Here is a 13,342-nt window from a genome sequence, read left to right as displayed (position 1 = left end):
GCAATGACACAATCTCAGCTCACTGCAACCTCCGCCTCCTGGGTTCAAGTGATTCTCCTGTGTCAGCCTCCTGAGTAGCTGGGATTACAGGTTCACGCCACCACACTCAGATAATTTTTGTGTTTTTAGCAGAGATGGGTTTCACCATATTGGCCAGGCTGGTCTCAAACTCCTGACTGATTTGGTGATTTGCCCGTCTCGCCTCCCAAAGTGTTGGGGTTACTGGTGTGAGCCACTGTGCCTGGTCCCAGATGTCTTATTGTTCTATCAACAAGATGTTCCAAACACTTGGTTCTTTTTTTTTTTTTTTTTTTGAGACGGAGTCTCACTCTGTTGCCCAGCTGGAGTGCAGTGGCATGATGTTGGCTCACTGCAACCTCCACCTCCCAAGTTCAAGCAATTCTCCTGCCTCAGCCTCCTGAGTAGCTGGGATTACAGGCACCTGCCACCACACCCAGCTAATTTTTATATTTTTAGTAGAGACGAGGTTTCATCATGTTGCTCAGGCTGGTGTTGAACTCCTGACCTTGTGATCTGCCCGCCTCAGCCTCCCAAAGTGCTGGGAATACAGGTGTGAGCCACCGTGCCTGGCCACCAGAGGTTCTTAATTAGGGGAGCTCAGTGGAATTATCTAAGGAGCTTTTTCAAAATGCCTTTCCCGAGGCTCTATCACAGACCTATGGAATTAGTCCTCCGCATGTACATTTTGAAAAATCTTCTCAGATCAGGACAGTTGCTTTAAGACAGTCTTTTCTGATAGCTGAACATTTTGTTTTCCCCTAAGATCTTTGCATCATGGTTCATCTAAGTTTGACTGAACTGCTTTATTTTTCTATTTGCATGATGGTGGATTAAAGGAGGGAAACTGGGGGATGCAGAGGAGTCTTGTAGCCCTGAGGGACTTACTAAGATAAGAGTCATTGAGGCTCTATTTATTCTTGCAAAGCTCAGGCTTCATTTCTGGCCTGTCTCTGTAAGCCAATGTCTTGCACTTACTGTCTAGTCACAGAACCCTGGGGTGTTATCTGGGACAGCCTGGTAGCTGAGAGGTCCCTGGGTGTGGTGATGATGGAGCAGGAAGCATTTGCCCTTCTTGAGTGTCTCTCTTCCCCCAGCGCTTCAGCATGGAAGGCATCTCCAACATTCTGCAGAGTGGCATCCGCCAGACCTTTGGCTCCTCAGGAAGTGACAAACAGGTACGCGCAGTCTCCCTGCTCCAAGCTCTCCTCCTAGATCCCGGCAGCTTGGCCACCCCAACAACACAGGGGGACAGTGACTCGCCAGAATTATCCCAGCATTTATTTAGGGGGTTAGGGGTCCTAACACTTTCATCTCCTCTTAAGGAAGAACAGAGAGTATTTATTTAAAAGGTGAACCTTTTTTTTTTTTTTTTGTAGCTCTAGTGTTCTAGGACATGGGCAAGACTTAAAATTCAACACTCCTTGTAGGTCTAAGAATTAAGTTGTTTTAAGGATGAAATGCATTAAAAGGGAATCCACTTGATGATAGATCCCATCCCAGAGTTTAATTAACTTTCTATCACACTGGATTACCTGCCAAGCCATTCCCACTAAGACTGCCTCTGCAGCTGCCCAGCTCTGGTTGTAACCGATGCTGTGGCTTTTTGTTGGCTCAGTAATTTCCTTGTGATGTAGCTTGCATTTCTGGTTATTAAGACAGCATTCACAACTTTTATCAAGTGGCTGCTATGTGCTAAGCTCTGTTGTTAGGCCCACAGGTGCAAAGGTGAAAAGTCCCTGCCCTCATGGAGTGTATAATCTAATAGACATGGCTGGCACGTGAACAGAAAGTCTGAGGTGGTGGAATGAGCACACATGAAAGTGTATATGTTTTAAACATATCTGTAGCTGAATTCTAAGTGCTAGAATTTTAGAACTCTAGAACTCTAGAGATTCTAGAGAATGGGAAGAGATTTTAGAAGCATCGAATCCAGTCCTCTTGTTTTATGGCAGTGAGAACTATGGCCCGGAGATCCAAGGCATTTTTCCAAAGCCACACACACTGCCAGTGGCAGAGCCAAGACTAAAATGCGAGCTTCTGGCCGGGCACAGTGGCTCGCGCCTGTAATCCCAGCACTTTGGGAGGCCGAGGAGGTGGATCACCTGAGGTCAGGAGTTCGAGACCAACCTGGCCAACATGGTGAACCTCTACTAAAAATACAAAAACTAGCCAGGCGTGGTGGCGGGCACCTGTAATTAATCTTCTGAGGCAGAAGAATACTTTAAACCCGGGAGGTGGAGGTTGCGGTGAGCCGAGATCACGCCACTGCACTCCAGCCTCGGTGACAGAGTGAGACTGTCTCAAAAAAAAAAAAAATTAAGCTTCTTAGCTTTGGTCTAGAGCTCTGGCACTCACCACTGGAGGCTCCTTTAACAGCCCACTAGGCCCTGATGCTGGTTTTGTTGTAGGAGCACCTGACATCCAGCAGAGGGAGCAAATCTGACATCGGAGACCCTGGGCGGGGTTGAGGTTGTCTTGCATATCTTTTTTGACAAAAGAGAAAGAATTCCTTCTCAAATTGCTCTGCAAAGAATAAGAAAATATAATCCCCTTGGAGATATTCTCTGCGCTCAGTCTGAAGGAGAAAAAGCTCCCCAGGATTCCTAAATACCACAGAAGTCTGTAGTGTAGGAAGAATCTAGAAGTTGGAATGGAGAGAAGTTTTCCTGGCTAAATGTAGGAAAGTCTTGCTTTTAAAGAGACATCCCCTAAAGATGGGGAAGAAGTTCTGAAACAGTGATGTGCCAGTGACCATGAATGTTTCAGAGAAGGTCAGATTTGCATAGTGTGTGTCTTAGAGAAAGGCTAAATTTCAACCCAGAGGAAGCGTGTCTTCTGTCTCAAGCCCCCTGCGTGCTGTTTGTCTTGCAGTATCTGAACACAGTCATTCCTTACGAGAAGAAAGCCTCTCCTCCCTCAGTGGAAGACCTGCAGATGCTGACAAACAGTGAGTTCCTCTTGTTCTCAGCCAGATCAGCGGCTCCTTTTTCTCCCTTCCTGCCTGTACGTTGTACCTCCGGTGCCGTAGCCCCGAGACTCCTCAGAGTAGGTTTAGATGGGCCAAAATATCCTCCAAATTACTGCGTCACATCCTCCTGCACAGTGTACAATTAAAACACTCTGCACTGATAACCAGAGCTGTCTTTTCTTTCCCCTGGTTCCCATAAGGGAAGAGACCGGGAAAAAAAAAAAAAAAAAAAAAGAGCTGTGAAAGAGGTTGGGGTGCTGGTGCAGGGGACTTTCTTATTTTCCCCCGCAGTTCTCAAGGCTTGGCATCCTCTGCCTCCCTGTTTTCTTTCTCCCTGCAGCTTGAGGTTGCCTGGTCGGCACTTGTGCCCCTTGAAGCAGGGCGCCCAGTCTGTGGGTCTGGCTGTAATTTTAATGAGAAGCAAAGTTTCTTGGATGGGGTAAGGCTGACTGGAAAAAATAGAGTCTAGCTTTCCTTCCAGGAAGTGACTGCCTCCTCTCCTCCACTTTGCTCTATTGTCAAATATTAATAACCATTCTGAGCTATGAGGGAAAACAGTGTGTAACAAAGAGCCTTTTGTAGACAGTAACTGTTTATATACATCAAACAGTAGGACCCCCAAAGGGCTGGGGGGCACATGGTGTTAGCCATCAGTGTCAGCTTGGCCCTTTTAGGAAGAAAAAAGTCCTAGGCTGAGATGTGGTGACAGGCCCAGAGGATCACGAGGGAAATTCCATCTCCCTGGCAACTGTGCACTGCAGAGAGTGACAGCTAACGAGGCCCCGCCCACTGCAGCGTGTTCTGGAGGGACGGGGCCAGTGTGGGGCTACTGGATACTCCCGGGAAGGGAAGTTGAGCTTCTGTTCAGCTGAGGAGGATGGATATCTGCTGGGCCCTGCTGCTGAAGGTGATCAGACGTTTCTTTCTTTTTTTTTTTTTTTTTTAAGCGATTTGGAGGACTAAAGCAGGAGGTTCTGGCAAACAGAAATCCTGCCTCCATCAACAGACACTGTGTCCTTGAGAATCAGGAATTTAAAAATCAAAGTACAGTGACTTGTCCTTAACTCACTGTAAGCTCCTTTATTTGCATAAATATGCGCTTTTTTTTTTTAAGGGAGAAAACAGAGATGAACTGATGTTTATAGGTGTTTGTGTTTTCACACAAGTTACATTTGGAAAGTAATTTGGACAAATTATGAAAGTTGATATATGTAAAGTATTCTATCATAGCTCAAAAAAATAAATAGCTATTAATTTATTGCAGGTACCCATTCAGGAATTCAGTGTGAAATCTTTTCATTTTAATTAAGAAACAGACGTTTTTCTATTTTGAGTGGTTTTGTTTACGTTTTTTAAGTTCATTTTAAAAAATTATAGCTAGAGTGTATCCATCGTTTAGACTACTTTGGAAATATGGAAAAGCAAACAAAGAAAAATAAATAACTCATTGTCCACTCCACTATGGTTACTATTTTGGTGCTTTTCAGCCGTAATATTTTGCATCTTTTCTCCATAGTTGAGATTATACTGACTATAAAATTTTGTGTCATGATTTTAGTCACATTAGTTAATACTTTGTTAATGTTCTTTTTATGGCTATCTCTTCTATCTATGTTCCAACATTCTATTGCTTTTAGAAGAAAAACTGCCATCTTTTCTGAATACCAATTCTCCTATAGGTTATGAAGCCTCTTTTTTGTGGCAGATCGTCATATGAATTTGTGAACAATGCCTCTTCTCTCTTCTACTCTTTGAACTAAGTACATAGACCAAAGACCAGCTCCTGCGACTAGACAATCCTTGTAAATTTTAGATTTTGGAGATTAATTTAGATACGTATCGCCAAGTGCAATTATTGTATTTTTACGTGGTCTTTGTGGTGTGACAGTTAGTCTGCTTATGCTCAGGTGCAAAGTATTCTTGACAACTAAGTTGAAATGAAAGCATGTCTAAAAATGCAGAAAAAACTAAAACAGGCCGGGTATGGTGGCTCACACCTGTAATCCCAGCACTTTGGGAGGCCGAGGCGGGTGGATCACCTGAGGTCGGGAGTTCGAGACCAGCCTGGCTAACACGGTGAAACCCCATCTCTACTAAAAATACAAAAAATTAGACAGATGTGGTGGCACACGCCTGTAACCCCAGCTACTCGGGAGGCTGAGGCAGGAGAATCGCTTGAACCCAGGAGGTGGAGGTTGCAGTGAGCCGAGATCATGCCATTGCACCCCAGCCTGGATGACAATAGTGAAACTCCATCTCAAAAAAAAAAAAAAAAAAAAAAAAAAACCAGAAGAAACCAGGACCTCCTAGAATCCACTTACGCTGACATGAATACATGTCTAAAGATACAGAAGAAATAAAACAGAAACAAACCAACCCCTCAATGGCCTCAGGTTGAGTCTCTTTTCTGGACCTGGCCACTGACTCACGCCACCATCGGACTTTCTGACTCACGCCACCATCGGACTTTCTTCCTCTCTCACTCCTAACTCTTGGATTCGAGTTTCATTACCCTGTCTTGAAACTAGGCAAGGTAATCAATGGAGGACAAGGATATCGAAATGAAGTGGGAATCCCACTGTTGCAGCCTCCTCCTGACCCTAGCTATCAGTTCCAGCTGATCTTTAGTGTTTTCTCGGCTTACGAAAGTAATACATGCTCATTGAGAAAAGCCAGACCCTACAGAAATGCAGCATAGAAAAGAACACCCTCTGTGGTCTTACTCTCAGAGATAACCACTTAACAGTTTCATATATTATTATTCTAGATTTTTTCTATGAACATTAGAATTTAATTATAAAGTTAATACATGTTGTGTATCCTTCTTTCTTCACTGATAACTATGTCTTGTACATATAGCTCTCTCTTCTTCTTCTTTCCTTCTTCTTCTTCTTTTTTTTTTAGAGATAAAGTCTTGCTATGTTGTCCAGGCTGATCTTTTTCTTGTTTTTGTGAAAGAGTCTCACTCTGTTGCCCAGGTTGGAGTGCAGTGGCATGATCACAGGTCACTTTGGGAGGCCAAGGGGGGAGGATTACTTGAGCCCAGGAGTTCAAGACCAGCCTGGGCAACATGGCAAGACCTCATCTTTACTTAAAAAAAAATTAGCTGGGCATGGTGACACGTGCCTGTAAGTCTCAGCTACTTGGGAGGCTGAGGTGGAAGGATTACTTGAGCCCAGGAGTTTGAGGCTGTAGTGAGCTGAGAACACGCCACTGCACTTCAGCCTGTGTGACAGGGCGAGATCCTGTCTCAAAAAGAAAAAAGAAAAGGAAGTCACCAATAGATCCACTACCTAGAGACAAACATTGTGGTTCTTGCTGTGTTCTCCTCTATCACCATGTGCAGGTTTGTTACAGGAGTATATTGCACGATGCCTCTCAAATAGTTTGGACCACAGGCATGTGCCACCACACCCAGCTATTTTTCTTCTCTTTTAATTAGACATGAGGTTCTGCCATGTTGTCCGGGCTGGTCTTGAACTCCTGGGCTCAAGGTCTGGGTTACGACTGAACCTAAATCTGTCACCCAGGTAGCAAACATAGTACCGAATAGGTAGTTTTTTAGCCCTTGCCCCTGAAATGCTGACCCTTGATAGAGGCTTCTAGACTTTTGCTCAATAGTCAATAAATGTCTGGTTCCTTTGAATCATTTGTCTCTCACTCTGGGCTGGTAGGTCATGTGGCCCCAGAAGTGAGCCTCATGACCAGGCTAAGATGGTATCTTAGCTCCTCTCTTTCTCCTTTCCTAGTTCTCTTTGCCATGAAGGAGGATAATGAGAAGGTGCCTACTTTGCTAACGGACTACATTTTAAAAGGTAAGAGCAAGCTGGGCGCGGTGGCTCAAGCCTGTAATCCCAGCACTTTGGGAGGCTGAGATGGGCAGATCACGAGGTCAGGAGATCCAGACCATCCTGGCTAACATGGTGAAACCCCGTCTCTACTAAAAATACAAAAAACTAGCCGGGCGAGGTGGCGGGCGCCTGTAGTAGCAGCTACTCAGGAGGCTGAGGCAGGAGAATGGTGTGAACCCGGGAGGCGGAGCTTGCAGTGAGCTGAGATCTGGCCACTGCACTCCAGCCTGGGCGACAGAGCGAGACTCCGTCTCAAAAAAAAAAAAAAAAGGTAAGAGCAGCCCCAGGCCTCCTGGAGCAGAAGGGGTTCTCTGGAGCTCCTGCTCCAGTTAGGGAACCTTTCCAGCTTGTCCACTCCAGACCAGACCAGGCAGGGGCCAGGGAAAATCAGGGACAATTGTGAGGCTTTGTAGTAATAGGTTTTGCCTTTGGGTGTTGCCAGGAGGCGGCAGGAGGAGATTCCATCACCCCCGAGTCACCAGAGTGATTTTCCTTAGAGCAAGAAACCAACAAAGGACTTACTGTGAAAATTCTGCAGAGTTTGAGCTACTTAGTATTTAGTTGGGAAAAACAAAGCCCGATGATAATTTAATACTTTTCAAGCACTTGAAAGGAAGCTGGAGACATAATTGACTACATCCTTACATAACTTTTTAACCTTTTCTTATGGAAACTGGTTGTACATACAAGAGCAGAGTAGAGGGAATGGCATAATACAGTCTCAGGTACTGATTAGCCAGCCTCAACAGTTAAGTCCCGACCAGGCTTATTTCATTTATGCCTCTACCCAACTTCTCCCCTCCCATGTTATTTTAAAGCAAATCTCTGTCATAGTTTTTCATTCATAACTATTTCAGTATGCATTTCTAAAACATAGGAACTCTTGAGGAAAACATAGCCCCAATATCATTTCACAACTAAAAAAAATTAAGAGTGTCTTTTTTTTTTGAGATGGAGTCTTGCTGTGTCACCCAGGCTGGAGCGCAATGGCGGGATCTCAGCTCACTGCAACCTCCACCTCCTGGGTTCAAGCAGTTCTCCTGCCTCAGCCTCCTAAGTAGCTGGGATTACAGGTGCCCGCCACCATGCTCAGCTAATTTTTGTATTTTTAGTAGAGACGGGATTTCACCATGTTGGCCAGGCTGGTCTCAAACTCCTAACCTGAGGTGATCCACTCACCTTGGCCTCCCAAAGTGGGATTACAGGCATGAGCCACTGTGCCCAGCCGAGAGTTTCTTAGTACTGACTATCCAGTCAGCATTCCCTGTTTTTCCCATAAAGTATTTTTCAGTTCATTTGTTTGAATCAGGGGCCAATAGAGATCAGTATGTTACAATTAGATAATAATATGTCTCTTACATCTCTTTGATATATAGAGGTTCTGTTTCCTTTCTCTCTTCCATTTCTTGAAATGCATTTGTTGGAGAAACTAGGTTGTCTGTGCCATAGATTTTCCTTATTGTGGATTTTTGCTCATTTCATCCTCATGGTATAATTCAATATGTTCTCCTGTCTTCTTTATTGCCTGTGAACTGATAGAACTGGAAGCCTGATCAGATTCAGCTTCAGATTTTTTGATAAGCACTACATTATAAGTGGTTATAGGTTTCCAGACTTCCATGGGGTGATGTACATTGTCTGACTGTCTTTCTTTTTGTGATGTTAGTAGCCATTGAGTATTGCTCACGTCTAAATCCATTATTTTGTTGTTTTTTGTCCTGCATGCACACAAAACTACGTCCAGTTGCAGAGGGACCATATTTGTGGGACCTATAGTTAAGAAACCCTGAACTATACTGTTTCTATAAGGATCAGAAGGACTAATCTTCCATTTCAGCAGGAGGAACTTAGAGTAAACATTAAAAATAACTTGTTCAGCCTAGGCAACATGGTGAAACCTCATCTCAATTACAAAAAAAAAAAAAAAAATCAGCCAGGTGTGGTGTTGTGTGCCTGTAGTCCCAACTAGTCAGGAGGCTGAGGTGAGAGGATCACTTGAACCCAGGGGTCTGAGCCTGCAGTGGGGGCTGTGATCACACCACTGCACTCCAGCCTGGGTGACACAGCAAGACCCTGTCTCAAAAAAAAAAAAAAAAAAAAAACCACACACATAAAAAGGATTTGTGACTCAAAGATTTTAAAAGAGCAGCATATTTCTCAAAGGAGGTTCTCAAAGGAGGATTATAGAAACAGGTTATATAAATTTGGTAGTCTGAGGGCTAGACTTTACCCCTCATGATCCACTGAAATGTCAATGAATTTGTACAAGTAATTAATATTTACTAAGCACTTGCCACATGCCTCTCAACAACCCTGTGGGTTAGGCGGAGGTACATTCTGTTGTATTGATGAAGAAACAAGCGTGGAAAGGTGAAGTCAATTTCCCTAAGGTCATGTAGTTAGTAATGATCGGATTCAGGATTTGAACTCAGGCCCCGGAGACTACACGCTTAGTTACTATAGCCAGCAACCACCTGCCATTGTCTTTCCTTTATTCTAAGCTCTAAACGGGGCTGTCACCACTTAGGAGCTGGTGTGACTGCTCTCAGCTAGGGCTATCCTGGGCTCGGAGGGCCCGGCCTGCAACTGTGTTCTGACTGCTGTCCGCTCCTCTCTTCTCGTTCCAGTGCTCTGCCCGACCTAACCTTGCCCTTTGGAGCAGCCTCGCTGCAGGAGGTCACTGAACAAGAGTCATTCCATCACAGGGACTGCATGACACCACGTAACCTCCGACGTGTATTTAAACGTGTATAGCTTAACCCGGATTAAACATGAGCAAGCGCGCGGGGTCCTTTGCTGTTGGCTTCTAGTGCTAGTAACCATTGGATGCATGATGGGGCAGGGCCGGTGATGGTGCCTCCCCTTGCCGGTGTCGGGAGAGGGGAAGGCAGCCGCTTTCACTGCTCATTATGTAGTTTGGCTCCAGCCCTCAAAAACAGCTTATACTCTAAGACTAATTTTGAAATAAAACCTTCATTTAATTAATATTCTTCATGTGCTTTGGAGTGTGGTGTTCATTAGCCCTCTGTTCCAGACGCTAGAGACGGGCTGTATAGCATTCTTCACACGCCGGCCTGTGGCCCGTGGCAGCCAGTGCTGTGTTTAGGGACTGGGCGCATGCCCTGTTGTGGGTGGTGGTGGGATCATGGGACACAGTGGGGCTGCATATGGTATAGGCAGAAGGAGACCCTCCGCAACCTCAGTTTTTGCTGCTCAGCCACAGTCAAGGGAGCTGCACCAGGGGCTGCAGAAAGGAGCGGGTCAGAGGGGGTGTGGGACCGGGGTGAGAGTGTGCAGTTAGCAGATAGAAAGTGGGCCTCATGGAGGAGCCACACAGCTGCAGACCTCCTGGTGGGATGGCCAGGCTGGCCCTGGAGACCCTCCCCAGGCCCTCTACGGGGACCTGGAGGCTCAGGGCCTGCAGGGAGTTAGCTCTGCTGAGCTTTCCCAATGTAGGGGACTGCAACTTGTTTCCTGCACTTGACAAGGCCACCACTCCCTGTTTGTTCCCAGCGACCCCTGGCAACAGTGTCCTTTGACTTTGCAATGCCATCCCCAGCCCTTCCCACAGCCTCCCATGAACAGCAGCTCTGACTCCTCGCACTGTCTCCAGCATTGATGGCAGGCAGCTGCTAGCCTTGACCAACCAGCAGGTGAATGTCATCCTCGTATCCCGGATGCTGGCTCCATCTCACCACAGTCTGAATTCTGTTGGCTTCCATCTTCTGTCTTGAAAGACATTGAGCCTGTCAATTCCCATATCCTCCTCTGAAAGCAAAAACTTGTACTGGGACACTTGTTGTAGCCTGCACTGGCTTCCTCACGCATTAGCACACATCATGGCACCCCCACGTGTAAACAGGTACTATATGATCCTGATTTTGCAGAGGAGGAAACCAAGCAGCAGAGATGTTCAGTAGCTGGCCCAAGGCCGTGCAGGAAGTGGGAGAGTCAGGCTGGCATTTGGGTTTCTTATCCAGTGCGACTTCCATTGATTCCCAGGAGTTTAGTCTCTGCTTGAACTAAGCATGCCACAGAGAAAGCCATACTTTATCACATCAACAGCTCCACAGAAGGCCACGGAATCCATCTAAGGGACACAGAAGTCACTCCCAGTGCCCTGCCTCCCTTCCTGGGCCTCTGCTTTTCTTTTCTTTCTTTCTTTCTTTCTTTTTTTTTTTGAGATGGAGTTTCACTCTTGTTGCTCAGGCTGGAGTGCGATCTCAGGTGGCGCAATCTCAGCTCGCCACACACTCCACCTCCCAGGTTCAAGCGATTCTCCTGCCTCAGCCTCCCGAGTAGCTGGGATTACAGGCCTGCACCACCACACTTGGTTAATTTTGTATTTTTAGTAGAGATGGGGTTTCTACATGTTGGTCTGGCTGGTCTCACCTGACCTCAGGTGATCTGCCCTCCTTGGCTTCCCAAAGTGCTGGGATTACAGGTGTGAGTCACTGCACCCAGGTAGGCCTCTGCTTTTCTAGAAGCAGAACACTAGCAATCTCAGCTTGGAGTGACGGGGACTTATCCCACCAGGAAAACTGCTGCAATGCGTAAAGCTGTAATCCAGGCATCTGCCCAGAGCAGAGCTTCTGCATAGATAGAGCCCTGGCTGCCACAGTTGCATGGAAGTGACCACTAGTTCTGTGACAAAAGGGCGTGGATTCAGTTCTGCAATTCACTGGTGCTAAGGCTGAACATGCCCAGGGTCACTAGTGGTGTGAGGTCATTAGCAAGTTTAGCACTCTGCCGGTGATGGGGTGTTTCACCAGCCTCAGCAAAGGGGAAGCTGCGAATTCCCGAGAGCTTTTCTTCCTGCCTTGATTTGTCAGATCTGGGTCAGCCACTCCTTTCCCCCAATTTATCCTGCCAGCAGGTGTCTGAAGCGGCTGTAACAAGCTAATCAAAGCTGCTGGAGTTAAAAATAAATCTCGAGTGTCAGGGATACGCTCAGGCTAGGAGGTGAGCAGGGCAGGCGGGGAACAGCGGCTCCTCTTTCCTCTCTGTTTGTCCTATCTGGAGTTTAAGGGGGATGTGAAATCAATTCCTCATGGTTTTGCATTGCCCTTCCCTGTGTTCTTCCTACTCAAAGTGTGCTTTCCAGGCCAGCAGCTTACAAGCTTGACCACACTTACAAGCTTGTTAGAAATGCAAAATCTCAGGCCCCACCCCAGGCCTACTGAGTCAGAATTTGCATTTTAACAAGGTCTCCCTTTAAAAGCGAGGCAGCTCTTCTCCTAAAAGGAGCCTGGGTTTTGTGCCTTGAGTTCAAATGCGGCTCTACGACATATTAAGCCAAATCTCCCTGCAACTGGTATTGACATCAAGGACTGGAGAAGCTCTGCCCTGGGTTTTCGGAGTTGCTGAATCCTTGACTCTTCGATGCTGAACCTAGGAAATTTGTGGATCGTGTGATTATCAGGTGAACCCAATTGTCTTCCCTCGGCTTTTCCCTCTTCTGGTCTTGCTGGATTGTGGAAACCTCGGGGAAGAGTCCCAAGAATGAACTGATTTTCGGGCCCCAGTCAGTCTTGATTGCAAAACTCAAGTCCCGTCTAGGACGTCTGCACTCAGCAAAGTGTATTGGAGAGCCAAGGTCTGCAGGGAGCCCTCCCAGGTAGGTCAGAGGTCTGTCTGGCAAATACAGCCTATAAATGAGGTATGTTCCTAGCAATTAAAGGATTTTGCTAGGCCTAGTCTGGTCAAGTTCTGGTAAGAAAACTCCACCATAGGGCTGGGCACGGTGGCTCACGCCTGCAGTTCCAGGGCTTTGGGAGGCCGAGGTGGGCAGATAACCTGAGGTCAGGAGTTCGAGACCAGCCTGGCTAACATGGTGAAATCCCCCTCTCTACTAAAAACACAAAAAATTAGCCGGCTGTGGTGGTGCACACCTGTAGTCCCAGCTACTCGGGAGGCGGAGGCAGGCGAATCGCTTGAACCCAGGAGGCAGAGGTTGCAGTGAGCTGAAATTGTGCCACTGCACTCCAGCCTGGGCGACAGAGCAAGACACTGTCTCAAAAAAAAAAAAAAAAAAAAAATGGCCAGGCACAGTAGCTCACGCCTGTAATCACAGCACATTGGGAGGCTGAGGCGGGTGGATCACGAGGTCAGGAGACAGAGACCATCCTGGCTAACATGGTGAAACCCCGTCTCTACTAAAATACAAAAAATTAGCCGGGCGTGGTGGTGGTCACCTGTAGTCCTAGCTGCTCGGGAGGCTGAGGCAGGAGAATGGCATGAACCTGGGAGGTGGATGTTGCAGTGAGCCAAGATTGCGCCACTGCACTCCAGCCTGGCGACAGAGCGAGACTCCGTCTCAAACAAAAACAAAAAAGAAAACTCCACCGTGGTGCCAGAGGCCAGCCTTTATTTACGTGTAATTGAAACAAACGATCATGCAGGAAAAACTATTTTTCAAATGGAATATTCCAACAGTCCCTATCCTTTCATCTCTACTTCAGGAGACCAATGTGATCCTTCAGAAAGAAAACCCAAAGGGAGC

General features: G+C 46.5%; 1 protein-coding gene across 1 annotated transcript in view; it reads left to right on the top strand.

Annotated features, from left to right (window-relative positions):
- The window catches only part of FEZ1 (fasciculation and elongation protein zeta 1), a 51,483-nt gene extending 41,656 nt beyond the window's left edge, over positions 1 to 9,827 (top strand). The window contains exons 7-10 of the mRNA XM_023208564.1: positions 1,116 to 1,196; positions 2,893 to 2,968; positions 6,739 to 6,804; positions 9,468 to 9,827. Of these exons, the coding sequence (XP_023064332.1) occupies positions 1,116 to 1,196; positions 2,893 to 2,968; positions 6,739 to 6,804; positions 9,468 to 9,484 (240 nt within the window). The 3' untranslated portion in view covers positions 9,485 to 9,827. The remainder of the gene's footprint in view (positions 1 to 1,115; positions 1,197 to 2,892; positions 2,969 to 6,738; positions 6,805 to 9,467) is intronic.
- The last annotated feature ends 3,515 nt before the right edge of the window (positions 9,828 to 13,342 follow it).

The sequence above is a fragment of the Piliocolobus tephrosceles genome, chromosome 13, assembly GCF_002776525.5.
Source record: "Piliocolobus tephrosceles isolate RC106 chromosome 13, ASM277652v3, whole genome shotgun sequence".
NCBI classification, from domain to species: Eukaryota; Metazoa; Chordata; class Mammalia; order Primates; family Cercopithecidae; genus Piliocolobus; species Piliocolobus tephrosceles.
This window is presented reverse-complemented; position numbering and strand designations above follow the sequence as displayed.